Source organism: Pleurodeles waltl, chromosome 3_2 (assembly GCF_031143425.1).
Source record: "Pleurodeles waltl isolate 20211129_DDA chromosome 3_2, aPleWal1.hap1.20221129, whole genome shotgun sequence".
Taxonomy (NCBI): Eukaryota; Metazoa; Chordata; class Amphibia; order Caudata; family Salamandridae; genus Pleurodeles; species Pleurodeles waltl.
The window spans coordinates 39,453,040-39,479,068 of NC_090441.1; the positions used below are offsets into that span (position 1 = coordinate 39,453,040).

Genomic DNA, 26,029 nt, shown 5'->3' on the forward strand with positions numbered 1-26,029 from the left:
AGTCAATTCCTCTGGGAATACTGAGGGCAGCCTCAGTGAAGAGGACCTTCTTTAAGTAAGGAGTAGTAAAGTCTAGCTTTTGAAAGACAGCTCCTAGCTGTAGAGAAGGAGACGGCAGAAATGGGCTTAGTGCCCATTAATGGTGGCAGCAACCTAATACCTAGGGACAGAGAGCAACCCTATGACCCTAAAATCCCCAAAGGGATTGTCCCCAAGAATGAGGATGGTAATGGCATCACCAAACAGTTCACAGCGTTTGAGAGAGTTTGTGGAATGAGGAAAGTGAAAAGGTCTCACTGGGGACCTTTCCTTTGGGAACTGCTTACTGGTAAGTGTAGGGATAGAGTCCTCCCACACAAAGGAGCAGATGCTGAGTCCTATGACCTTATGGAGGCTACTGTGATTGAGGGCTTTGGACTCACCAGAGAGGAGTATAGAATTAGGTTCAAGGGGGCTCACAAAACCTCAAGCCAGTTCTGGGTTGACTTCATAGACTATTCAGTAAAAACACTAGACGGCTGGTTAACTGGAAGTGAAGTGCATGACTATGATGGGCTCTATAATTTGTTTATGAAAGAACACATCTTAAGTAACTTCTTTAATGAAAAGTTGCATCAATATCTGGTAGACCTAGGTCCCATTTCTCTCCAGGAATCGGGAAAGAAGGCAGACCACTCGGTCAAGACGAGAGTGACCAAGACTTCCACTGGGGGTGACCAAAAGAAAAGGGTTACTAAGCCTCCCCAGGGGAAAGTGAACGAGACACTTAAGGACAAATGTAAAGAGTCTTCTAAAGGCCCCCAAAAGCCTGCTCAGGAGGGTGAGCCCCAAACCTCTTCACCATCCACTCATGGGTACAAAGGTAAAAACATTGATCCCCAAAAGTCCTGATGTTTCAACTGTAGGCAGAATGGACACCAAACTGGAAACTTGGCCTATCCCATAAAGAATCCCCTAGTAGTGTACCAACTAGGATCTACAGTGTGCCCAGAGCAAATCAGGGGCCAAACTGAAGCTATTTTGGTATCTGAGAGTGGGGTAGATGCTGCCACTATTGCTGTCTGGCTCCCTAACATGAACAAATACAGACAGTATCCCTTGATTAATGGGACTAGAGTAGAAGCCTTGAGGGATACAGATGCCAGTGTCACCATGGTGACAGAAAAACTGTTTTCCCCAGGACAGAATGTGGCTAGACAAACATATCCAATTACCAATGCTGATAATGTAACCAAGGTCCATCCAATGGCTATGGTGACCTAAGAATGAGGGAGGGGTTACTGGCCTGAAAGAGGTAGTGATATCTTCAGCAATCCCAGTAGAATGTCTGCTAGGGAATGAACTGGAGTCCTCAGCATAGAAACTGATGCAGTCATGCTGGTAAATCACAGAGATGGTGTCTCTGAAAACCAGGGCACGGAGCCGAGCACAGGATGAAAAAGAAGTGTTGGAGTCTGGAATAATGGCCCAACCCTCCAAGAGAAAGGGCAAGAAGACTGGGAGACCAGCTTCTAAACAGCAAAACGTCCAAGACCTCTCTTCTCACAAAGAGGAATTATCCACCCCAGAGGGAACTGGGACAATGGAACCTGAACCTTACCATGTTGAACTCTTGTGGCCAGGGCGGCCCTCTAGGGAAAAGCTGTGCCTAGGACAGAGAACCTGTCCTACTCTTGAAGACCTGCGGCAGCAAGCTGCTGCACAGGAGAAGGGAGATGTCAGTGGCTCCCACAGGGTCTACTAGGAGGAGGGACTCTTGTACACTGCGGCCAGAAACCCCAAGCTTTGTGCCACCAGGTGAGTGGTAGTGCCACAGCAGTTCAGGGAATTCATCCTTACACTATCTCATGACATCCCTCTAGCTGAGCACTGGGCCAAACCAAAACGTGGGATAGGCTAAGTCAGCCATTTCAATTGGCCCAATATATCTCAAAAGGCAAAGGAGTTTTGCAGCTCCTGTGTCACCTGCCAAGCCAGTGGTAAGGCAGGTGACCACCCAAAGGTCCCCCTAATTCCACTACCAGTGGTTGGGGTTCCCTTTGAAAGGGTTGATGTGGACATAGTGGATACACTTGAACCATCCACAGTCTCAAGCAACCAATATATACTGGTAGTAGTGGCTCATGCTACCAGGTACCCTGAAACAATTCCCCTTAGGTCTACTATAGCCCCTGCAGTAGCCAAAGCCCTCATTGGTATCTTTACCAGAGTAGGGTTCCTAAGGAGGTGGTTTCTGACAGAGATGCCAACTTATGTCAGCTTACCTAAAACACATATGGAATGAGTGTGGGGTGATCTAAAAGTTCACCACACTAAACCATCCACAAACCAATGGACTTGTTGTAAGGTTCAATAAGACATTGAATGGCATGATCATGGGGCTCCCTGAAAAGCTCAAAAGGAGATGGGATGTCCTTTTGCCATGCTTGCTTTTCGCTGACATAGGTGCCTCAGAAGGGAGTAGTGTTTTCCCCTTTGAACTTCTGTTTGGCCATCCTATTAGGGGACCACTTGCTCTTGTGAAAGAGGGTTGGGAGAGATCTCTCCATAATTCTAAGCAAGATGTGGTGGACTATGTACTTATGTTCCAGGATGGCAGAGTACATGGAGAAACCATCCGAAAACCTTGTGGCCAGCTAACAGCTCCAGAAGCAGTGGATTGACCAAAAGGCTGCACTGGTGGAGTTCAAACCAGGGCAGAAGGTGTTAGGTCTGGAACCTGTGGCTCCGTGGGCACTTCCGGACAGGTGGAGTAGCCCTTGCCCTGTCCTTGAAAAGAAAAATGAGGTCACTTACTCGGTAGATCTGGGCACTAGCAGGACACTCAAGAGGGTGATCCAGGTGAACTGCCTGAAACTATAATGTGACAGGGCTGACGTAACCATGCTGATGGTTACTGATGAGGATCAGGAAGCAGAGTGAACCTCTCCCTGACCTCCTCTCTTACAATCCTAGAGATTGGTCAGTTGATGGATTTGTCTACTCAGACACCCTCACTGCCCGACAGCAGGCTGACTGCAGGCAAATCCTGCAGCAGTATGCAGGGCTCTTCTCCCTAATCCCTGGACAGATACACTGGTGTACCCATGATGTGGATACTGGAGACAGCACGCCTGTCAAATCTAAGATCTATTGACAGTCTGACCAAATTAAGGAGAGCATCAAAGCTGAAATCAACAAGATGCTGTATTTAGGGGTTATTGAACAATCAGACAGACCCCGGGCTAGCCAAGTGGTCTTAGTCCCCAAGCCTCATACCCAGGGTGGAAAGAATTAAATGAGGTCCTGTGTGGTCTACAGAGGTCTCAGATCTGTCACCAAGAAAGATGTTCACCCCATACCCAGAGCTGAGGAGCTGATAGCCTTTGACTTGATTGGAGGGTACTGGCAAATTTGTATGGCATCAGGAGCAAAAGAAAACACAGCATTCTCCACACCTGATGGGCAGTCCACTTCTATGCCCTTGGGTTTAAAGAAGGCCCATGCCACCTTCCAAAGGTCGGTGAATTGAGTCCTTGCTGGACTGGAGTCATTTAGTGCTGCATATCTAGATGATATTGCTGTCTTTAGCTCCACCTGGCAGGACCACCTGGTCCATCATGGGAAGGTTTTGCAGGCCCCGCAATCTGCAGGCCTCACTATTAAAGGCATCAAAATGCCAGATACGGAAGGGCACTGTTGTATACTTGAGCCACCTTGTAGGTGGAGCCCAAGTGCAACACTTACAGCCCAAGATCCAGACAATGCCCAAGAAAGTTAGCTGGATGGTTAGATATCAAAAGGCCTTTGACACCTTGAAGGAGGTATCCAAAAGCTAACGCTAATGTTGAACTCACTACAGTCAGAGGTTCCACTAAAGAGTGATAGGGAACCAGTAATAAAATGCAGGAGGCAAGAATGAAAAGAGGCACCAGAACCTTTTTACAATGGAACACACAAATTAATCCAAAACATTGTGATTATACCCTGAGTGTCCAGTGTTGCTGTGTGGGAAGGCAGGTCTTGAAAGCTACTGTGAGTGCCAGTATGAAGGTAATAATTTGCATCTACCACAGATGGGATGTTGTCTCGTTGATCGAGAACCTTAGGCAGGACATCAAGGAGTCAGTTATCCTGCGTTGGTTTGTAAATGACAGCGGTACCCTTGCTTTCACCAGCTAAGTACATCTAGGCATAGGAATTTGTGTATTCCTAAATTATAAAGATGGGTCCCAACTGGTGCCAACACCTTCTTAAAAACTTAGGGGAACAGATGTGTTCTGATCCCTCCACGAACTAAATGAAGCACCCATGGCAAGACAAGACAGACACATAAAAGTACACCCTGCACGTCCAAGACCTCTGTTCAGTAACACTTCAGGGCAGAGAGGACCTGAACAAGAGTCAGTTTCTGGAACTTGCCGAAAGGTAGTAGGTTAATATCGGCCCGAGAAGACCTTCTTTTTAAGCACAACACAATTATTCACAGTAACACCCTCTACTTCTCTCTGGTTCTAGAGCTCTCTCTATGGCCCCACTGGGCAACAGTGACGGAACATCCTCTGCAAGGACGGAGGCATGGTCTGCCAATGTCAGTACAAAAACAGAAAGAACAGATGGGGAGGGTAGGACATAAAAGAGAGGGTGTAACCATGTTGAACAAGCTGATGCACCAACTGTTCTGATGTAACTGGTCACTAGCCAGGTAGATAAAACTATATTTCTGCTCCATTCCGGCTACCCTAGACCATGGAGGGGGAATCAGAGCGACTTGGCTGTAATCACAGCAGGCAACAAGGAAGAAGAGGGTTTGCACTCCTCTGCCGCTGCCACATCATCTAGCACCTTAAAAGGGCTGTGTAGGCTGCTGAATATGCTACAAGAGCTGTCTTTGGAAATAGACATCAGCCTGAGAGAATCCTCAAAACTCTCAATGTACTGCTGAGTTGGGGGTTGCAAGCACAATGAATGGGCCATAGCACTTCTGTCTTTGAAACATTCCAACATAGAACAGCTTTTTCTCCAAATAAACGAGGGTTGTCAGCCGGAATATTGATAATAGATGCCTGAACAGCCAAAGAAAATCCTGAGGCATGCATCCATGCATGCCATCAGATCACCACATTGGTGCCAATGGTGTGATCCATACAGTATCTATCTTGTTCAGATTGGCTCTCAATACATATTTGGTGCTGCCCTGTTCATCATGGATCGTTTGTGAAAACATATTCCTATTTCCTCAGAAACAGTGGGTAAACCCTCAATGCTATATTCCAGGATTGTGTGTACAGTACCCTAGCAGACACACAGCATTCAGGAATTCCAATGCCAAACTGGCAAATAAAAACAACCTTCTTTCCTACCGATTGCAATTCAAGCACTCCAAATTGACGGGTGGAATGTTTTAATTAATTTCATTCACTGTTAATTACTTTGGCTGCATCCCAGTCCATCATTAGTTTACATACTGTAGGAAGCTGGCTTTTTATGTAGTGTACCAATGTAGGGGTATACCATGCAAAAAGTACAGACTATCCTTACTGATTAACAGGGGCTTACTTTAATAATCCCAAGTGCTCTATTTGTGGTAGAGTGGTCAAGCAGCTTCTGCTTATCAAAAGAGTGTTGAGCATTTGTTGTATGCACATAGTCAATAAATGAGACGCACTCAGAAAGAAATCAGAAACCAATTTAAAAAAAATAACAAAGCTTTTTTATATATAGACACCAAGATCATTGACATTGGGTAAGTACTTTAGATATTATTGATTTTTACAAGAAAACAGTGAAAATAGCAAAGTTGTCAGATTTGAGGAACGCAGTAACGTAATCTTAAGGGAGAAACATACACTGTTTAAGTATACTTGCAAACGGTTGTAGAGGGTATTCTTTAGGACTTAACGTGCTGGGGGGCAAGGTCCAAAGAACCAACAGCAGATCGGGTTTACCTGCCCTGGTGTATTCAGGTGCAGAGGTGCTAGTCGTGTTGGTAGCCATGTTTAAAAGGACCTGTCACAACTACAGTCTGCAAGGGGGACTTGGGGACAAGTCCGGCAGAATCCAATGTGGGGCACAGCTCGTGAGAGCTCTTAGGTTAAGGAGATGCAGGAAGAAGGCTTGTACTTGGACTGTGCGGCTCGGGTGCAGAGGTGCTGGCTGGGCACTTAGAGTTAGAGGCTCCTACGGTTCTTGGTCAACTTGCAGAGGGAAAAAAACAAAACAGCAGGGCCATTCTGGATGCTGAGCTCGTCTAACCTGACGTCCCTCGACATGCAGGTAAGTTTTAGCAGCGGTGGTGTCTGTGCTGGACACAAACAAGCCTTGGTGTGCCCAAGTGCCTCAGTAGTCAGGGTATCGGTGCAGGGGGGCTCCTGGAGGGTCTAGCCTCTCGAAACTCGCCATAGAGATCTAGCATCTCAAAACTCGCCAGTGACATGGGGTTGACCTCCTAGAGCCTCAAACCCCTCCCCAAGGGAGATGGAGATGCTGCCTGGTTGTGAAGCGCTGAAGAGACCTCCACAGCTTTGGGAGGATGCACAACCTTTGGACAAATCGGATTGGTGCAATTGTCGAGGTTCCAGCAGCAGAGCAGGGTTTGGCGCCAAGTAGTGGTTAATTTCTCTGTACTCGCGGTGACTGCTCTTCTTTTGTCCTTCTTCGGTTCCCAGTAGAAAATCTGAAGTCCTGGCGATCAATGAGACCCCCAAGTATTAAATTTAGGGGCACTTAGGGGCATGGAGGAAAGTAGCCAATGTGCTACTCACCCGTGGGGGTGACTAGGCCACCTATATGACTACTTCCTGTGGAGAGTGAGCATATTCCTGACCCACAGTTCCTAGTTTCACCAAAAACAAGATGGTGGAACTTTGGGTAGCCCACTTTAGGAGTGTGAATAGCCTAGAAGTGAAACACGCCTCCTGAATAACTAACTTCCTGCCTGCTCTGGTGCCTAATGGACATCAGGGCAGGGGGTGGCATTCCCCAGGACTGGGGAGAAACAAGGGTTGCATATCAAATGCGACAGGGGCTTTGAGACCCCTGGCTCTGATAGGCTAAACCTTTAGCTGTCCAGCTGTAGGAGGTGTGATAGCCTTCCTCTGGAGGAGGCCTTGTTTTTTACCTCAGAGCGCGGGCTCTCAACTTGGGGGAGTAAGAAAGTCATCTGTGGTGGCAGGCAGTCAGCCAGCACACTAACAAACTGGTAGGGGCACCAGTACAGATCTATTAAGATGAGGTGATCGACACCATACACCATTTGTTTCAGTGAGGCCATCATGCAGCTGGGTAACTCGCAATGACCAGTGCCTAGTACATGTCCTTAAGATGGCTGCCTGATCACTTGCAATATCTAGCAATGGAGATTGACATCACAGGGGTACTTTTGCTCAGGCAAATGAGCCCTCACAAGTAATATAATGCACCCTGCCTTAGGGCTGCCATAAGGGTGACTTGCATATGTTACATGCAGTGGGTATGGACAGGGTGTGAACAATGTTGTGTTATTAAAATAGTTTTCACCATTTTACGCATCCTGCAAAGGTAATCTGCATGTGTTTGATTGTGGGTCCCTTAGGGTAGGCATAATACATGATGCAGCTCTTATGGAACCTATGCCCTGGGTATCAGGGTACCACTTACTAGGGACCTGGAGGGGTGCTAAAGTCCTTGCCAACTGGGTACAATTGGACATTTGGCCCTTTTAGGGGAAAGAACACTGGCACTGGGGCCTTGCTAACAGGGTCCCAGTGCACTGTCAGAGTCGAAAACCAGCATCCAGCAGTTCAAATGGGGGCATATGCAAAAAGCCTTGTTTTCCGACACACGCCATGTTACCTTGTGGGTCCTGTGCACACTGTGCCACTGGAACCAAATATTCCTGACTGATGAGCCCTAGTGAGGGTAAACCCGGTCTTGGGTTGCTTGTGTTCTGGTTCAAGGAGGACCTGGCCACGCAGTTTGGGCTGGACAGTTCCTATTAGAGCACGGTCAAGACTGATTTGCACATAGCTGGGTACAAACTGAGGTGACGTGGTGTGCAAAATAACAGTAGTCTGGGATGCGGCCCAAGTAATTACCAGTTGCTGAGATTAATTCAAGTATTCCATCCATCACTTATTTGTATACTTCAGTGTGATGCCTCAAGCTGGACAGTTATACCCCAACATGGGTCTTGGGTATACAGTGCCACTGGAACAAAGTTACACCAAACTGATGGGCTCTATTAAGGACGAAACCGGCCTTAGGTTGCTTGTGTTCAGGTTAAGGGAGGACCTAGCCTAGCAGTTCAGGCTGGACTGTTTCTATTGGAGCATGATCAAAACTGACTGCATATGGCTGGATCCAAACTGAGGTGACAGTGTGCAATATAACGATGGGCTGGGATGGGGTTACAGGTCATTACCAGTACCTGAGACTAATTCTGGGTTCCGATCATCACTTTTTCGTATACTTCAGTGTGATGCCTTAAGTGGGAACTTAAGGCATCACACTGGCTATAGCCAAATGATGAGCTTTTATAAGGATGAAACCGGTCTTGAGGTGCTTGTGTTCGTGTTCAGGGAGGACCTAGCAGTTTGGGCTGGAGTGGCCCTACTGGAAGAGGATCTTGGCTAATTTGCATGGCTGGGTCCAAACTGAACTGGCATGATATGCAATACAACAATGAACTGGGATGCGGCCCGAGTACTTACCAGTGTCTGTATTAATTTAACCATTTAATCCATCACTTTTTTGTATACTTCAGTGAGAAGCCTTAATTGGGATGGGCATGCCCAGGCATGGGTACCATGCACACTATGCCACAGGAACCCAACTGATGAACACTAATAAGGACAAAACCAGTCTTGGGTTGCTGGTGTTGTGTTTCAGGGATGACAAGGCCTGGCAGTTAGGGCTGGACAGTTAGTACTGGAGCAGGGTCAAGACTGATTTGCATATGCCTGGGTGCAAATTGAGTTTGCATGGAGGGCAAAATAATGATGCAATGGGATGCAGTCCTGAATAAGTGGCTAAGTTTAATTCAATCATTCCATTCATTACTATTTGTTATATACTTGATTCCCTGTCTGGTAGGGCACTGGGTAATGCTTTAGGATTGACTTTGCTGGTATAAGACTGAGCCACCAAGCTCTCAGAAGTTGGGTGCTCAATTAGAAAGACAGGGATGCTAGTGTCAGGGCTATGAAGCCTAGCTCCAGGGCAATTCACCAGTGGCCCAAGACCAAGCTTAGACCAGGTTTCCATTAAAATGTCTGTTAAAGCCTCATAAAGGTGCAGCAAGGGCTCTGAAGTAGCAGACCCATTTCTGCAAAACATCTGATCACAGATTTACCACTGTTCCTACAGAATGCAACTGAAGTTCCACCATTTCTATGGCTCTAAAGACTACTACAGCACTCTCCTGTGTGGGGGAACCAGCAGTGGGTAGTCTAACGCTGCCTCAATGAAGTATCCAGGTAACTAACACACTGCCTTCCTATTATACCATTAATTGTGTTTGACCACTGACTTTGTGTTTCACCACTGCGCATATTAGTTGTTCAATGTTCACCAGTAGCACATTACATGTTGTATTCAGTTTAGCTGCCTATTGGCTTTAACGTGGCATTAGACATTACATTTTGTAATTAGGTTAGCTGCCTATTGGCTTTAACGTGGCATTAGACATTACATTCTGTATTCTGTTTAGCTTCCTATGGGCTTTATCGAGGCGTTAGACATTGCAGATGAGCTGTGTTTTTCCACATGGTAGACCAAGCTGTATTTTTCGTATTTTGTTATCACCGAACCCTAGCGTGATAAGAGAGCGTATATTTTGGTTTTTTCCTCTCTACCCAGCCTTGGGAAGGAACGGGCTTTAGGAGATCTGGCCAACCTCTAACAGCTTGTTTTTTTCCCAACTCTGATCTATGGTGCCAGCATGTTTTGACTACTAGAGGAAAGGCCTATTAGCAGGCTTTTTCATTATAAGGAGTGTTCCTGGGCAGTAGCAGGGGGAATTTTCCAAGACTTCAGTCAGGAGCGGACGTCAGCTGCCTGACCTCCCGTATGGGTGGAAAATCTCTTTCTCGCAGTTGAACAGGAGTCATCAACTTGCAGGCATAAGAAAGATGAAGAGCAGTGATAGGTCCTACGGTGATGAATTTGGACTTTTATTCTTTGCTTTGAAGTTATGTTATAACATAATCACATATATTTGCTGTGTACATTGCAATTGAGAAGTACTTTGATATATTTTCCTTTAATTGCTGTGACTACTTTTAAACGTGTGCCTGCAACCTACTAATCTATTCTCTCAGGGACCTCGTGGTGAAGTAATAATAAATGTCTTCTTTAAACTAAGAAGTGCATTCCAGAGAAGTTTTGTCAGCTCGGTCATAAGGTAAGTGAAAGCAAAACATTTTGTCGTGAGTCGTCAGTCTGGGAGTCGAATTGGAGATTGGAGGTGCACGATTTAAAAGTGTAATTGTTTTTGTTGTTTAGAGAATTAAAGAAGCACGCAGACCATGTTTGAAAGTTCATGTGAAGTTAAACTGCCTTATGGTGCTGTGAGAAACATGTTTTCTTGTTTATCAGGACTTTCTAAGTCTTGGGATGAGTGCTTGGATAAAGCAAAAGCGTTTTCATACTTAAAAAAATGTGCTTTTTGAAAGAAATGATGTTCCTTTTTTTCTTGACAGAAGGGTTTGGATACTTTTGTCTGCTTACAGAAAAATGCATGAGAGATGTAAACAGTTAGAACATGAAAATAAGAATTTACGTGAGCAAATTAGCCAGAACAAATTGTTGCAAGATAAAACTGAAATTTATAAAGCTGTTACAGGAGAATCTGGCTTTTCACATTCCAGTAATGAGGTGGTTAAAAAAGGTGGGGGCCAGTGTGAGTCTCATGAGCAGAGTGTAGATCTCCGTGCACAGAGCAGCCCACAGTTTTTGGCAGGAGTTGATGTGCATTCCTTAAAAGATTACTCTGAGCACGAAGTTGAGAATGTTATATTCAGACCACTTTTGCAAAGTACGATGTGTAAAATGAATTCAGACAAGGCAGAGGTACTGTCGCAAAATGTGCAGTTTCTGGGAATTCAGTGGAATCCAGAAAATAGACAGATGTTGTCACAGGTAAAACAAAAGATTTTAGAGTTTCTTACTATTTGCGCTAAGCAAGAGACACCGAGTTTCATAAGCTTGTTTGATTTTTGGAAATACTATAACCCTCATCTAAGTAAAATCTTAACAATTTGGTACAAAGTAACTAGGAAAAAAGATGAGTTTGAATGGAGTGAGAAGCAGCTGCGTGCTTTTGATTTGGCAAATGAAATAATTCAACAGACTTTAGATTTGTGCGCAGTGCAAGAGGGAAACACTGATGCCACCTTGAGTATGTGGCAGAAACAGGGGTGTACAAGGGTGCCCATGGGGCTTTGGATTAGAAAACTATCTGACTTTGTGGAGCGCTGTACTCCTTTTGAAAAACAGCTTTTGACTTGTTATTGGGCTCTAGTGAATACTGAGCAAATTACATTCAATGATAATGTAATTCTGAAACCTGAACTATCAATCATGCAGTGGGTGAAGAGTTCACCTAAATCTCACAGTATAGGACAGGCACAAGAGGCTAGTATCATACTTTGGATCTAGTACATACAAAACAGGGCTCAAGTAGGACCTACAGGCACTACAGCCCTACATGAACATGTGTCACAAGCCCCTTTACAGGATGAGGAGAGAGTGCAGAAGATACCACAGGTAAAAGAGTCACCAGTGAAATTGAGTCCACCATTTGAATTCTTGTCCCCCGAGGATAAAAAGCGTGTTTGTTTGACTAATGATTCATTGAAATGCATGGATACTAAAAGACAATGGAAAGCAGTGTTATACAATCCAGTTACTGAAAAGTTGTTGTCTACCACAGGAGAGGGAAAAAGTAACCAATATGCAGAGCTGTACAATTTGTGTCAGACTTTAAAGCAAGAGCTGCGTGAGACATGTCATTTTTACACTGATTCTTGGTTCACTGCCAATGGATTAGCCATTTGGTTTTACATATGTCTTGTACATAACTGGCTCATATATTCAGAGGATGGTGAATTGCCAAAATTTCTAAGACAGAAGTGTCAACACAGAATTCTGACTTGGCGGGGATGACTAAGTGGGCGCACCAGAAATGTGGACATCTGGAAAAAAAAGCCACTTACAGGTGGCCAGAGATTAAAGAGATGCACATTCCCTTAGATTTGATAAAAACTGTGATTTTGCAATGTCCTATTTGTCGGCACACACAACAGAGATCTGTCCCACAAACAGTCAAAGATCAGTTGGGGAGAGGAAAGTTACCAGGACAGATATGGCAAATTGATCAGGTTTTAGGGGGAGTGATTGCTGCAGATTACCAAGTCGAAATCCAAGTTATTCTGATAACCAGAAGAGAATCTGATTCATTCATACAGATTGGAGACAGAATTGCCCAACTTGTCATAAGTGCAGTGAATGGAGATTTGGTAAGGAAGGAGTCTGCCCCAGCCCTTCTGAAAGTGCAAGGAAAGAGGGAAGCAGATGCAAACCTCAGTGCTAAGGTGTGGGTTGAATCCCCAAATGACCCTCCAGAACCTGCAAAAATCATAAAGGGCCCCAATAACGTCCTGCTGATTATAAAACAAGGAAAAAAGAAAGGAGGGCACATTTCAGATGACAAATGTTATTTGCAAGAAAAGTCATACTTTTTTCTTTTGCAGATCCTACTACGACTCGCCACTGACTATGAATGTGCTGTGAGGTCTCCCTTCGGGTCTTTGCGTGTGGGGTCAGGGAAGGTACCGCAAACCCAACCTGAACCTGATTGATTAAAGTACAAACCCCATGGATCCATTTTGCGCAACTGCCGCCTTCGGTGCAAGTTCTACATGGGAGCAATATAAAGTTTGTCAACTTGTTTGATTACATTCTTCCACTGGAACTAAGCAACATTGCCAGTTAACCGTCTTTTTTTTTGCATGGAAACCTGACTTTCACTTACATTCCAGCAAACCTTTCAGGTGGACCGTGTACCTTTACATGAGTAGAACTCATGCTACATCAACTTGCTATTTTAGAGACATTATTCAATCAGTTATTATCCAAATTAGAGAATATAAGCTTCAATCTTTTCATTGTAGGTGTATCTGATTTGAAAGGTTATGAGATCAATACGTTAATCCACTTCCATTGCTTTACAGTGATTGCTTTTATCATTCAAATCTGATTTGCTTATAATGTTTTTTGTTGTTGGTTGAAATAAGAGAGATGTAAACAAAAGTCATTGGTCAGAGGGTGGATATGTTATGCCATTGTCTTTGACCACTGACTTTGTGTTTCACCACTGCGCATATTAGTTGTTCAATGTTCACCAGTAGCACATTACATGTTTTATTCAGTTTAGCTGCCTATTGGCTTTAACGTGGCATTAGACATTACATTTTGTATTTAGGTTAGCTGCCTATTGGCTTTAACGTGGCATTAGACATTACATTCTGTATTCAGTTTAGCTGCCTATGGGCTTTATCGTGGCATTAGACATTGCAGTTGAGACATTGCAGATGAGCTGTGTTTTTCCACATGGTAGACCAAGCTGTGTTTTTCGTATTTTGTTATCACCGAACCCTAGCGTGATAAGAGAGCATATATTTTTGTTTTTTTCCTCTCTACCCAGCCTTGCGAAGGAACGGGCTTTAGGAGATCTGGCCAACCTCCAACGGCTTGTTTTTTTCCCCAACTCTGATCTACGGTGCCAGCATGTTTTGACTATTAGAGGAAAGGCCTGTTAGCAGGCATTTTCATTATAAGGGGTGTCCCTGTGCAGCAGCAGGGGGAATTTTCCAAGACTTCAGTCAAGAGCGGACGTCAGCTACCTGACCTCCCGTATGGGTAGAAAATTCCTTTCTCGCAGTTGAACAGGAGTCATCAACTTGCAGGGATAAGAAAGATGAAGAGCAGTGATAGGCCCTACGGTGATGAATTTTGACTTTTATTATTTGCTTTGAAGATACGCTATAATATAATCACATAAATGTGCTGTGTACATTGCAATTGAGAAGTACTTTGATATATTTTCCTTTCATTGCTGTGACTACTTTTAAACGTGTGCCTCCAACCTACTAATCTCTTCTCTCAGGAACCTCGTGGTGAAGTAATAATAAATGTCTTCTTTAAACTAAGAAGTGAATTCCACTTATGACGTGCATTCAGCTCGGTCATAAGATAAGTGAAAGCAAAACACTTCCCCAGTGTAGGGAAGGACGAGTATATGAATACTTTTCATAATCTGTATCATGAGGAATGTTCTGAAGACCCTAGACAGTGTCTGAATCAGATCCAGATAAAGAGGTCATTATGACACCAGCGGTCGGTGTAAATGTGGCAGTAGTACCGCCAAAAGGCTGGCGGTACATACCGCCACATTATGACATTGACGGGTTGGCAGAAGCCAACCTGCCAATATACCACACCGACCGCCATGGCTGTAGCAGCCCCCGGGCCGGAGATAACAATCTCCACCCCGGCGCCGCTACTGTACCACCAACAGCATTTTAACCTTGCCTTCCGCAATGGTTTTCGTGGCGTTCGTAACGCCATGAAAACCATGCTGATAGGCCGTACCAGTGATAGGGAATTCCTTCCAACACTCCCCAGATGCCCCCCTCCATCCACGGTCTCCCCTTCCAGTCCCCCCCATACACGCAAGCTCGCAGGCACACACCACGCATTCACACACAGGCATACACGCATTCATACACACATGTCCATTCATTCACGCACACATCCCTACAAACATTCACACTGACACGCAGACATGCATTCACATTTCCATTCATACACACATTCTTACACATGCACTCACACGCAAACACTACACACACATTTGCATTCCGCACACACCCATACATTCATGCACACACCCCCACATACACACAACAACCGCCCCATGTCGGAAATCTGACTTACCTGCATCCAGGAGGTCTTCCGGCAGGGGATGGGACAGGGCACTGCTACCGCCAGCAGCGCTCACCAGCAGAACACCGCCAGGCCGTATTATCTGACGTAATACTTCTGGCAGCGGTCTACTGGCGTAGCACTTCTGGTGGTAGCAGCGCCACCTTAACACCATCCGCCAGCATGGCCACAGCCAGATTTCTGCCCTTCTTGTGGCGGAAATCCGGATGTGGTCATAATTTGGCAGCCGTCGCTGCAGCGGTAGGGGCCTTTTACCACCATTCTCAAAATGAGGGCCAAAGTGCCTGATTACGACACTGGCGGTCAGACCAGCCGACCCCCAATGCTGCTCTGAGGATGCCACCGTCATACCAGTGGCGTTCTCCCCCACTCCCCGCCCTATTACAATGGTCCAGCTGGGCTGACCGGCAGGAACACTGTAATAGAGCATTCCTGCCAGTCAGTCCAGCGGGAATAGTGCTACGGTATAGGACTCAGCTCCCTTTGGGGGAGCTGAGTCCTATACCGCAGCGCAGAGGGGGCTGACCAACACCCTCAGAATGCGCACTGTCTGCAAAGTACCTGGGTGGTGGGTAAGGGAGCCTCTGCACTCCCCATGCAATGAGCATGGGCAGTGCAGGGGCCCCCTCTGTGGCCCATGGCACTGGCTTTCCGTCAGCCTTTTCATGGTGGGTCCACGCCATAAAAAGGCTGCCGGAAAGTGGGGTTGCACTGTGGAGAAGTGTGGCACAATGGTTAGAGTGGCAGACCCTGATGCAGAGATCTTGACCGGGACCAGGATTCAATTCCCCCCTCGGCGGGTCTTGGGCTCAATTCCCTTGGACCAGATAATTTTCGCCTCAGTGCCTAATTTAATTAATGGGTCCCACTCTGTAACTATGGGCAATAGCTTGCTTAATCTCCACAACGGCCCTGACAGCCCTTGGATACCTGGCTTCACCCTGGGGGTTGCCCAGGAGTGGGCGCCTCACAGGGAAAAGCCAGGAGGGGTTCCACAGCGGTATGCGTACAGCGCCTTGAGACCCTAACGGGTGAGTAGTGCGCTATACAAGTGCGAAGTTTTTTTGTACTCAGGCAGGCAGCGCTTTGTTCAGAGTCGCCATGGCTGGGTACAAGCCCGACCTCCGTCACCCTGTCGGGATCTATGATCCTGGCGGGAACGGCGGGCTTTAGACGGGTCCGCCCGCCAAAATTATAAATGGACAGTCAGACCGAATGGAGTGTGGCGGTCCAACCGTCAACACAAATGTGTGGCGATCCTCAGATCGCCACACTTGTGTAATGAGGCCCAAAGTCTCTAGTCTCCAGCTGTACTGTACTGTACTGGCATTGAGGTGGTGACCCTGCTTGGGAGTCATCTCAGACCATAAACAGGGTCTTAGTTATTTCGTAACGAGGCTCTAACCAGGCTTGGGATGAATTTTCGTCCTGGATCCAAAATGTTCTTTTGTTGGAGTTGAAACCTTGCCTGTAGAGCAGTGAGAACCAATGTGGCCTTTGGTGCAGGTGTGGAGGTATGGGTCGGTGACTGCTGGGGGCCAGATGAGAGCCCAAATGAGTCGGCTAGTGTTGGGGTCGGCCTTGCTGGTCAGCCATGGGGTGCTGGTGAATCTATGAAGCCCTAATGCACTTTATAAGGATCCAGAATCACCTGGAAGAGCTGCAGCATGGCCTCCTTTAAGGCCTCTGCTTACTGCTAGGTCAAAGGAGGACTGGGAAATTTGGGGCATGTTAGGATCAGCCTCTAGATAAGGTTCGAGTGAGAAGATAGAGTCGGATCATTTACATACCGACTATGCAACTTCTTTCCAGACTGGGAGTGAGAGGAGGAAGAAGAATTCCATTTGAACCTCTCACGGTTCTGGCAAGAATTGCCTTTCATCTTTGTCTTCGACTTACCAGAGAATAATAACCTGGAGCAGGGAGCGGATTTTGGGATTTGGAGCAGGGGCGGGGGTATAGTCTTGGTTCTTGCAGAATGACCTTTCTCACTTCTTGTACTCAGAGATGGCTTTCAGAAGTATTTGTTAAAGGACTGTGAATCACACTTAGACTCTAGACACCATGATCAGACGTGCAAGTCTGTAACTGACCCTGCTTCCTTCAGCTGCAGCAAGATGAAGTCTTTGGGGGAGATACTCTTGCAGCAACCTGTCCGAAAAAATGTCTTGAGTTCAGTAAGACACCAGCAAAATGTTACAGAGCAGAGCTCTGGGTCCACGTTGAGGAACATGGAAATGAAGGAACTGATGCCTGCATACAGGCTCTGTGCTGTAATTTTCAGAGGCAGATGTAAGCTGACATGGAGACTGATGGCATCACCATCTGGCACGCAGGAGTAACTGCTGAAAAAATTCTGTCTCTAGTCTGGTACCTGGAGGAATTTAAAAGGTCAGGAATCTCTGGGTGGAAGTATCTACTAGGAGTTAAATAGAGTTAGCTAATGTTAAGTAAATATGGAGCAACACTGACTAAAGATTTCTCAATCTTGCATGTGGTGAGACCCACATATAGTGGCATCTAGGTTTCAAAAGCTAACAAGACATTTTTAAGAACATAAACACAATACTGCAGAACTGAGCTTTCCTCCACAGGTTGTTCAAATACTGATACAACAAAAACACAAAATCTGTGAAAACTGGAGTAGCAGTTCACTGAATACATTGGACTTAGATGATAATGACAGGCACCGTGCAATCAGCCACTGCATGCTGTACCCAAACTGAGACCTGCCTAATTAAATCAGCCAACTCCTTCAGTCATCCCTAGAAACCCCAATGTCTAGTTTAACAAAAAAATGCCAAACATGGGAATAAAAATACAGGTTGTTTCCTCCCCTTTCCTACCACACAGGAAAAGCAGACTGCTCACTCCAATCTGAGCATGCATACTTAACTGACGAGGCTGATAACTTATTGAAACACATGTACAGTTGCTGCCTTGCAAGTTAAAACACCTAATACATAGAAAGATAAAATGAAAGCATACTATTGATTGTCTTTGAATCTTTCTTGTGATACCACCCCAATCAATTCCACTATTACTTATTGTTTGAATAATGGAGTATATAGCTAAATTACATACAAGATTGTGATGTAAACGAAGTAATGGGTTCTCCCCCAACTTACCTCTAAGTCACGGAGAAGCCATGTTTTACTAAAGCCAGTGCCTTTGCTACATTTCTTCACCAGCAGCTTCAGCAATCCAGTTTGAAGAAAGGCTTCTTGGATCCCTTCAAATCCAAGACTCTAGTCACAAACATATGAAATATAAAGTTATAGGTAAACGCCTTAACAGTCACAATGTATGTTTACCAAAGACTTGCAGATTAACTTAGAGACTAAACCATAACAAAGAACAAGGACTAATCATAACTAAAAAATAGAGCTATGCTAGCCAATAACCTACTCTTTTTAAACTTTTCACAAGATGGCTAACTATAATAATGTCAGATAAATTAATCAATAACTCAGAAGAGACAATTTTCAAAAGAAAATGCTTAATGGGTGTCTTCAATTTACACACCATGTAGGAAAACACCCTTTTTAAATGGTTAGCCCCCACTTTTTTGCCTTGTTTCTGATGTGACTTTGACTGCTAGTGCACTGGGTCCCTGCTAACCATGTCTCCAGTGCCAGATCTCTTCCCCAAAAGTGCACAACAGTTTTGCACATTTGGCTAACTCTTTAGCTACCACTGTAAGTCGCTAGTAAATGGTATCCCTGGTACCTTGGACCTGGGGTGCTAAGGAAGATTTCTGAGTGCTGGAGCACCAATTGTCCCACCCTCAGGGACCCCTCACCAAACCCACACAGTGCTGCCATTGCAAACTAAGGGGGTGATTCTAAGTCTGGCGGGCGGCGGAGGCCGCCCGCCAGACTTCCCCCTCCAAAATACCGCTCTGCGGTCGGAAGACCGCTGAGGGTATTCTGGGTTTTGCACTGGGCTGGCGGGCGACCGCCAAAAGGCCGCCCGCCAGCCCAGTGCAAAACTACCTTCCCACGAGGACGCCGGCTCCATGGGAAGGTGCGACGGGTGCAGTGGCACCCGTCGCGAATTTCACTGTCTGCAATGCAGACAGTGAAATTCTTTGTGGGGCCCTCTTACGGGGCCCCCTGCAGTGCCCATGCCATTGGCATGGGCACTGCAGGGGCCCCCAGGGGCCCCACGACAACCCATACCGCCATCCTGTTCCTGGCGGGCGAACCGCCAGGAACAGGATGGCGGTATGGGCTGTCAGAATCCCCATGGCGGCGCAGCGAGCTGCGCCGCCATGGAGGATTCAAATGGGCAGCAGAAAACCGGCGGGAGACCGCCGGTTTTCCACTTCTGACCGCGGTCAAACCGCCGCGGTCAGAATGCCCAGCGGGGCACCGCCAGCCTGTTGGCGGTGCCCCCGTCATTTTAGCCCTGGCGGTCTTGGACCGCCAAGGTTAGAATGACCTCCTAAGTGTGTTGGTGCAGGCTAAATTGAAAGCACGACCTGTCACACACCCCTGTGTGTCAGGTCCCCTATCACTGCATGTGCCAGATGTAAGTCACCCCTAATGGCAGGGTGCATTCATTTATGTGAGGGCATATATGCATGAGCAGATATGCCCCTGCTATGTCTCTGTCTATTCTGAGACATGGTAAGTGAACAGGGAAGCCATTTTAAATGTATGTGCTGAACACTGATCATTACAAGTTTCCCAGCTAAATGATGGCTTATCTATCAAAAACAAAAGTTACAGACACTCTAACCATGTCAAAGAAAGCATCAAAGCTGAAGTCAGCAAGATGCTGGAATTTGGAGTCATTGAGCACTCTGAAAGTCTCTGGGCCAGCCCAGTGGTTTTAATCCCCACTTCTAATTCCCACGGTGGAAAGAAAGAAATTAGGTTTTGTGTGGATTGTAGGGGTCTCGAAGCTGTAACGAAAACACATGCACACCCCATTCCTAGGGCTGATGAGCTAATTGACAGGTTAGAGGCAGCCAAATAACTTAGTACATCTGATCTCACATCAGGCTACTGGCAGATAAGTCTGACCTCTTATGCAAAAGAAAAATCTGCACTCTCCACTCCTTTTGGGCATTATCAGTTGACAGTTATGCCCTTTTGTAGGACGCTGGCCTGGTTTGTAGTGGGTACCTATGGTATTTACACCTTATACTAGGTCCAGTTATCCCTTATTAGCCAGGCTCTCTACAGGCAGCCGTGGATGAGCATCCAAGGCTTATCTTGGAGACATGCAAAGCTCATGCAATACCACTGTAGTCACACACTACTCACACACATGAAGGAAATACTCAGAGTTACAAAAAAAAGGTACTTTATTTTGGAGATACAAATACCAAAATATCATAGAGACTATACTCCCTTAGGAGGTAAGTAATACACAACTTATACACACTAGTATGCAGAAATAGGCATAAAAACTGTTGGAAAATTTTTGAAAATCACAATACAGGGAGTGCAGAATTATTAGGCAAGTTGTATTTTTGAGGATTAATTTTATTATTGAACAACAACCATGTTCTCAATGAACCCAAAAAACTCATTAATATCAAAGCTGAATATTTTTGGAAGTAGTTTTTAGTTTGTTTTTAGTTTTAGCTATGTTAGGGGGATATCTGTGTGTGCAGGTGACTATCACTGTGCATAATTATTAGGCAACTTAACAAAAAAAAATATATACCCATTTCAATTATTTATTATTACCAGTGAAACCAATATAACATCTCAACATTCACAAATATACATTTCTGACATTCAAAAACAAAACAAAAACAAATCAGTGACCAATATAGCCACCTTTCTTTGCAAGGACACTCAAAAGCCTGCCATCCATGGATTCTGTCAGTGTTTTGATCTGTTCACCATCAACATTGCGTGCAGCAGCAACCACAGCCTCCCAGACACTGTTCAGAGAGGTGTACTGTTTTCCCTCCTTGTAAATCTCACATTTGATGATGGACCACAGGTTCTCAATGGGGTTCAGATCAGGTGAACAAGGAGGCCATGTCATTAGATTTCCTTCTTTTATACCCTTTCTTGCCAGCCACGCTGTGGAGTACTTGGACGCGTGTGATGGAGCATTGTCCTGCATGAAAATCATGTTTTTCTTGAAGGATGCAGACTTCTTCCTGTACCACTGCTTGAAGAAGGTGTCTTCCAGGAACTGGCAGTAGGACTGGGAGTTGAGCTTGACTCCATCCTCAACCCGAAAAGGCCCCACAAGCTCATCTTTGATGATACCAGCCCAAACCAGTACTCCACCTCCACCTTGCTGGCGTCTGAGTCGGACTGGAGCTCTCTGCCCTTTACCAATCCAGCCACGGGCCCATCCATCTGGACCATCAAGACTCACTCTCATTTCATCAGTCCATAAAACCTTAGAAAAATCAGTCTTGAGATATTTCTTGGCCCAGTCTTGACGTTTCAGCTTGTGTGTCTTGTTCAGTGGTGGTCGTCTTTCAGCCTTTCTTACCTTGGCCATGTCTCTGAGTATTGCACACCTTGTGCTTTTGGGCACTCCAGTGATGTTGCAGCTCTGAAATATGGCCAAACTGGTGGCAAGTGGCATTGTGGCAGCTGCACGCTTGACTTTTCTCAGTTCATGGGCAGTTATTTTGCGCCTTGGTTTTTCCACACGCTTCTTGCGACCCTGTTGACTATTTTGAAAGAAACGCTTGATTGTTCGATGATCACGCTTCAGAAGCTTTGCAATTTTAAGAGTGCTGCATCCCTCTGCAAGATATCTCACTATTTTTGACTTTTCTGAGCCTGTCAAGTCCTTCTTTTGACCCATTTTGCCAAAGGAAAGGAAGTTGCCTAATAATTATGCACACCTGATATAGGGTGTTGATGTCATTAGACCACACCCCTTCTCATTACAGAGATGCACATCACCTAATATGCTTAATTGGTAGTAGGCTTTCGAGCCTATACAGCTTGGAGTAAGACAACATGCATAAAGAGGATGATGTGGTCAAAATACTCATTTGCCTAATAATTCTGCACTCCCTGTAGTTACAAATGGGCCTAGGCGGAACACAAACCATATACTAAGAAAGTGGAATGCGAAAGTCGGTCTCCCACCTAGGCAAGTCTAGTGTGTAGAGGGGAGCTGAGAGCACTAGAAAACCCCAAAGGTAAGTACTAGAATCCACCCCAGGTGACCAAGAAATTAGGAGTAAATCACAGTAACCTTCCCAGAACACACACAGAACCCACAGAAATGAAAAGGATTATGCAAGAACCAGAAGAGACTGCAAGACATCACAGTGGATTCCTGGACCTGAGGACCTGTGGAAGAAGGGGACCAAGTCCAAGAAGCACAGAAGCATCCAGGGAGAACATGAGCCCCTGCTAACCCGGATGAAGGTGCAAAGGAAGAACCACTGGTGAAGAGGAACAGTCAGTACTGCACCCAAGAAGATGGAATCAGGTTCCTGGTTGGTGCAAGTGATGTCCCATGCCGGATGGAGGATTGCAGTCTGGTTTGCGTAGCTGACGTCCGCCAACAAGCCTTGGCACACGCAAAACTTGTGGTTAGCGGAAAAGGACACTGCCCGCGATGAGGAATGACCAGGTGGACTCTACCCAGGCGGGGGAGTGAAAGGGGGCACTCCGCAACTCAGAGAGCCCACAGAACACCAGGCAGTGCACACAGGAGTCCCACAGCACGGGGACAAGGAAGGTGCAAAAGAGGCCCAGGCAGCACTACGACAAAGGCTCCCACGCCGCCGAAGAACCACTCAGGAAGCTGTGAGTCGCAGGATAGAGTGCTGGGGGCCGGAGCTACAAGATGCACGAAAAACTTCGTGGAAGGATGCCAACAAGCCTTGGCAGCTGCAAAACACGCAGTGCATGGGGGTACTGTCTTGCTTGGGGAGGCAAGCTCTTACCTCCATCAAAGTTGGACAGCTGGACGTGAGGACCATCAGGACCACATCAGTCCACCACCCCTGATGTAGGATCCACGCAGCTCAGCAGGAGAGTGACTCCTTCACCCCAAGGGACATTCTTCGCTCTTCTGGTGCAGGCTGAAGACGGGCTGTCCTCAGAGGATGCACGACTGAGAAACAGTTGCAGTTGCTTGCAGGAGCTGAAGATACAATGTTTCAGAGAGCGTCTTGCTTCTTTGCTGCAATTTGTAGAGTTCCTGGAGGGTCCAGATGCAGTTTCTTCAGTGAGAAGTCGAAGTGAAGGATGCAGCGGATTCCTGCTGTAGTTTTGCAATCCAAATCTGAGGAACCACCCAAAGGAGAGACCCTAAATAGTCCTGAAGGGGGGATTGGTCAGCTAACCAGGTAAGCACCTATCAGGGGAGGGCTCTGACGTCACGTGCTGGCACTGGCCACTCAGATGCTCCCAGAATTCTCTGTCAACCGTGAATCCAAGATGGCAAAAAGCAGGGAGCCTCTGGAGGAGCTCTAAGCACCACCCCTGGGGTGGTGATGGACAGGGGAGTGGTCCTTTCCTTTGTCCAGTTACGCGCCAGAGCAGGGACTAGGGGTGCCTGAATGGGTGTAGACTGGATTATGCAAGGAGGGCACCAAATGTGCCCTTCAAAGCATTTCCAGTGGCTTGAGGAGGCTACCCCGCTAAGGCCTATAACACCTATTTCCAAAGGGAGAGGGTGTAAAAGCCCTCTCCCAAAGGAAATCCTTTCTTCTGCCACCCTGGGGTTGAGCCTTTCAAGCAACAGGAGGGCAGAAACCGGTCTGTGAGGTGGCAGCAGCTGGGGCTGCCTTGAAAACCTCAGAAGTCTGTAATGGCAGTACTGGGGATCCTCTAAGGAGCCCCCAGAGTACATGGGATCATAAAACCAATGCCTGTAAAAGCATGGGGGTATGATTCCTACATGTTGTATACCAAACATACAAGTTCCTTACCTTCGGTAACAATATATCTGGTAGAGACATATTCTAGTTGCAGATTCCTTACCTTTGAATTCCCTGAGGCGTCAGTCTGGATCAGGAGATTTTTCTTCAAGCAGTACCTGATGTTGTGGTTGTATATAGGCGCCAGCCCGGTGCTCTGACATCAGTTTCTTTTCACGACTTTCCACGCCAGTAGCGCAGAGCCATGAAGAACACAGAGTGGTGCTCCAAAACTAGGGCCCTTAAGGGGAAGTTCCTGTCCATAGAAATCAGTTTGCAGTGCGGGGAGGATGGGTGGGTCGGTAAGGAATCTGCAACTAGAATATGTCTCTACCAGATATATCGCTACCGAAGGTACGTAACTTGTACATCTGATAGAGACTTCTAGTTGCAGATTCCTTACCTTTGAATAGACACCCGGGCAATACCATCCCCAGTGGTGGGCTGCGAACCAAGATTACACCAAGAAGTCCTGCAGGACGAACGGCTAAAGTAGCCATCCCTTCGGACCTGACTGTCCAGGCAGTAGTGTTTGGTAAAAGTGTGCAGAGATGTCCATGTTGCTTCCTGACAGAAGTCCAGGACTGGAACGCCCCGTGCCAGCAGCAGTAGCTCTGGTGGAGTGAGCACGCAAACCTTCAGAAGGTTGCTTCTTAGCCAGAGCGTAGCACATTTTGATGCATAAGAGCACCCATCGAGAAATGGTCCTCTTCTGCACCGCCTTCCCCTTCTTCGCACCCACATATCCCACAAAGAGTTGATCATCCATCCGGAAGTCTCTGGTACGATCAAGGTAGAACACCAACGCTCTTTTCTGGGTCCAGGCGGTGGAGTCTCTCCTCTTCATGAGAGGGATGTGGGGGTGCATAAAAGGTAGGCAAGGTGATGGACTGTCTGACATGGAAGGGTGTCACTACTTTAAGTAGGAAAGAAGCCCTTGTGCTAAGTACAGCTTTGTCAGGATGTACTGCCAGGAAATATGGCTTAGATGAAAGAGCCTAGAGCTCACTTACTCTGCGGGCAGAGGTAATGGCAACTAAAAAGACAGTCATGATGGTCAAGAGCCGTGAAGGGCAGTTGTGAAGCAGCTCAAACAGGGCACACATAAGGTATGTTAATACCAGGTTTAAATCCCATGGGGCATGATGAATGGGATAGGAGGAAAGAGATGTGTGAGGCCTTTAAGAAACCTCCCAGCAATAGGAGATTTTAATAAAGAAGGCTGATCTGGTAACCTCACAAAAGCAGAGATAGCAGAAAGATATCCTTTAAGAGTGCCCAGGGTAGAGCCCTGCTGGGCAAGGGAAAGAATAAAGAGGAGGACTTGAGAAAGAGGAGCAGATAAGAGGATCGACAGATTTGTCGATGCACCATACCACAAATTTCTTCTAATGACAGGCGAATACGGTTTTGGTTAAGGAACGCCTAGCTGCGAGGATAACGTTACAGACTTCAGGTGGCAGGTGAAAAGACGTCATCTGTTGGCGCTCAATCTCCACGCAAGGAGGCAGAGAGTGGACAGGTTGGGTGGATGAACCTTCCCTGTTGCTGCAACAGAAGATCCTCCGGAAGAGGCAGTCTGATTGGAGGAGCTATGGCCATGCTCAACAGCTCTGGATACCAGCGGAGCCACCAGTATACCTTGTGCCCGGTCTTGCCTGATCTTCTTCAGAACTCTGGGCAGAAGTGGTATGGGCGGAAAGGAGTACAGGAGGCCTGAATTCCACTTGCGATGAAAAGCATTGCCAAGCGAGTGCCGCCTTGGAAACTCCAACGCGCAAAACAGTTGACACTGCGTGTTCTCTACAGTGGTGAACACGTCTAACCAAGGTTCTCCCCACTGAAGGAAGAGACTTTGCGCCACCTCTGGATGGAGACACTATTCGTGATCAACCACGCATCAGCGGCTGAGTTCATCTGCTCTGGCATTCAAGGAGCCCACCAGGTGTTGAACCACCAGGGAAATGCCCTGATGTTCTGGCCATGTCCAGAGGCAAAGAGCCTCTTGACAAAGGGTCCACGACCCCACTCCGCCCTGTTTGTTGCAGTACCACATGGCGGTGGTCTGTGAACACTTGCACTGCTTTCCCTTTGAGAGAGGGAAGGAATGCTTTTGATACTAGTCGAATCGCTCAGACCTCCACATGATTGATATGGAGCCCGGTTTCTGCCAGAGAACAGAGGCCTCTGATCTCT

General features: G+C 46.5%; 1 protein-coding gene across 2 annotated transcripts in view; it reads right to left on the reverse strand.

Moving 5' to 3' along the window:
• Positions 1-26,029, reverse strand: part of ZZEF1 (zinc finger ZZ-type and EF-hand domain containing 1) — a 1,404,152-nt gene that overhangs the window by 366,125 nt on the left and 1,011,998 nt on the right. For both annotated transcript variants that reach the window (XM_069226690.1, XM_069226689.1), the window contains exon 44: positions 18,093-18,212. In XM_069226690.1, coding sequence (XP_069082791.1) covers positions 18,093-18,212 — 120 coding nt within the window. The remainder of the gene's footprint in view (positions 1-18,092; positions 18,213-26,029) is intronic.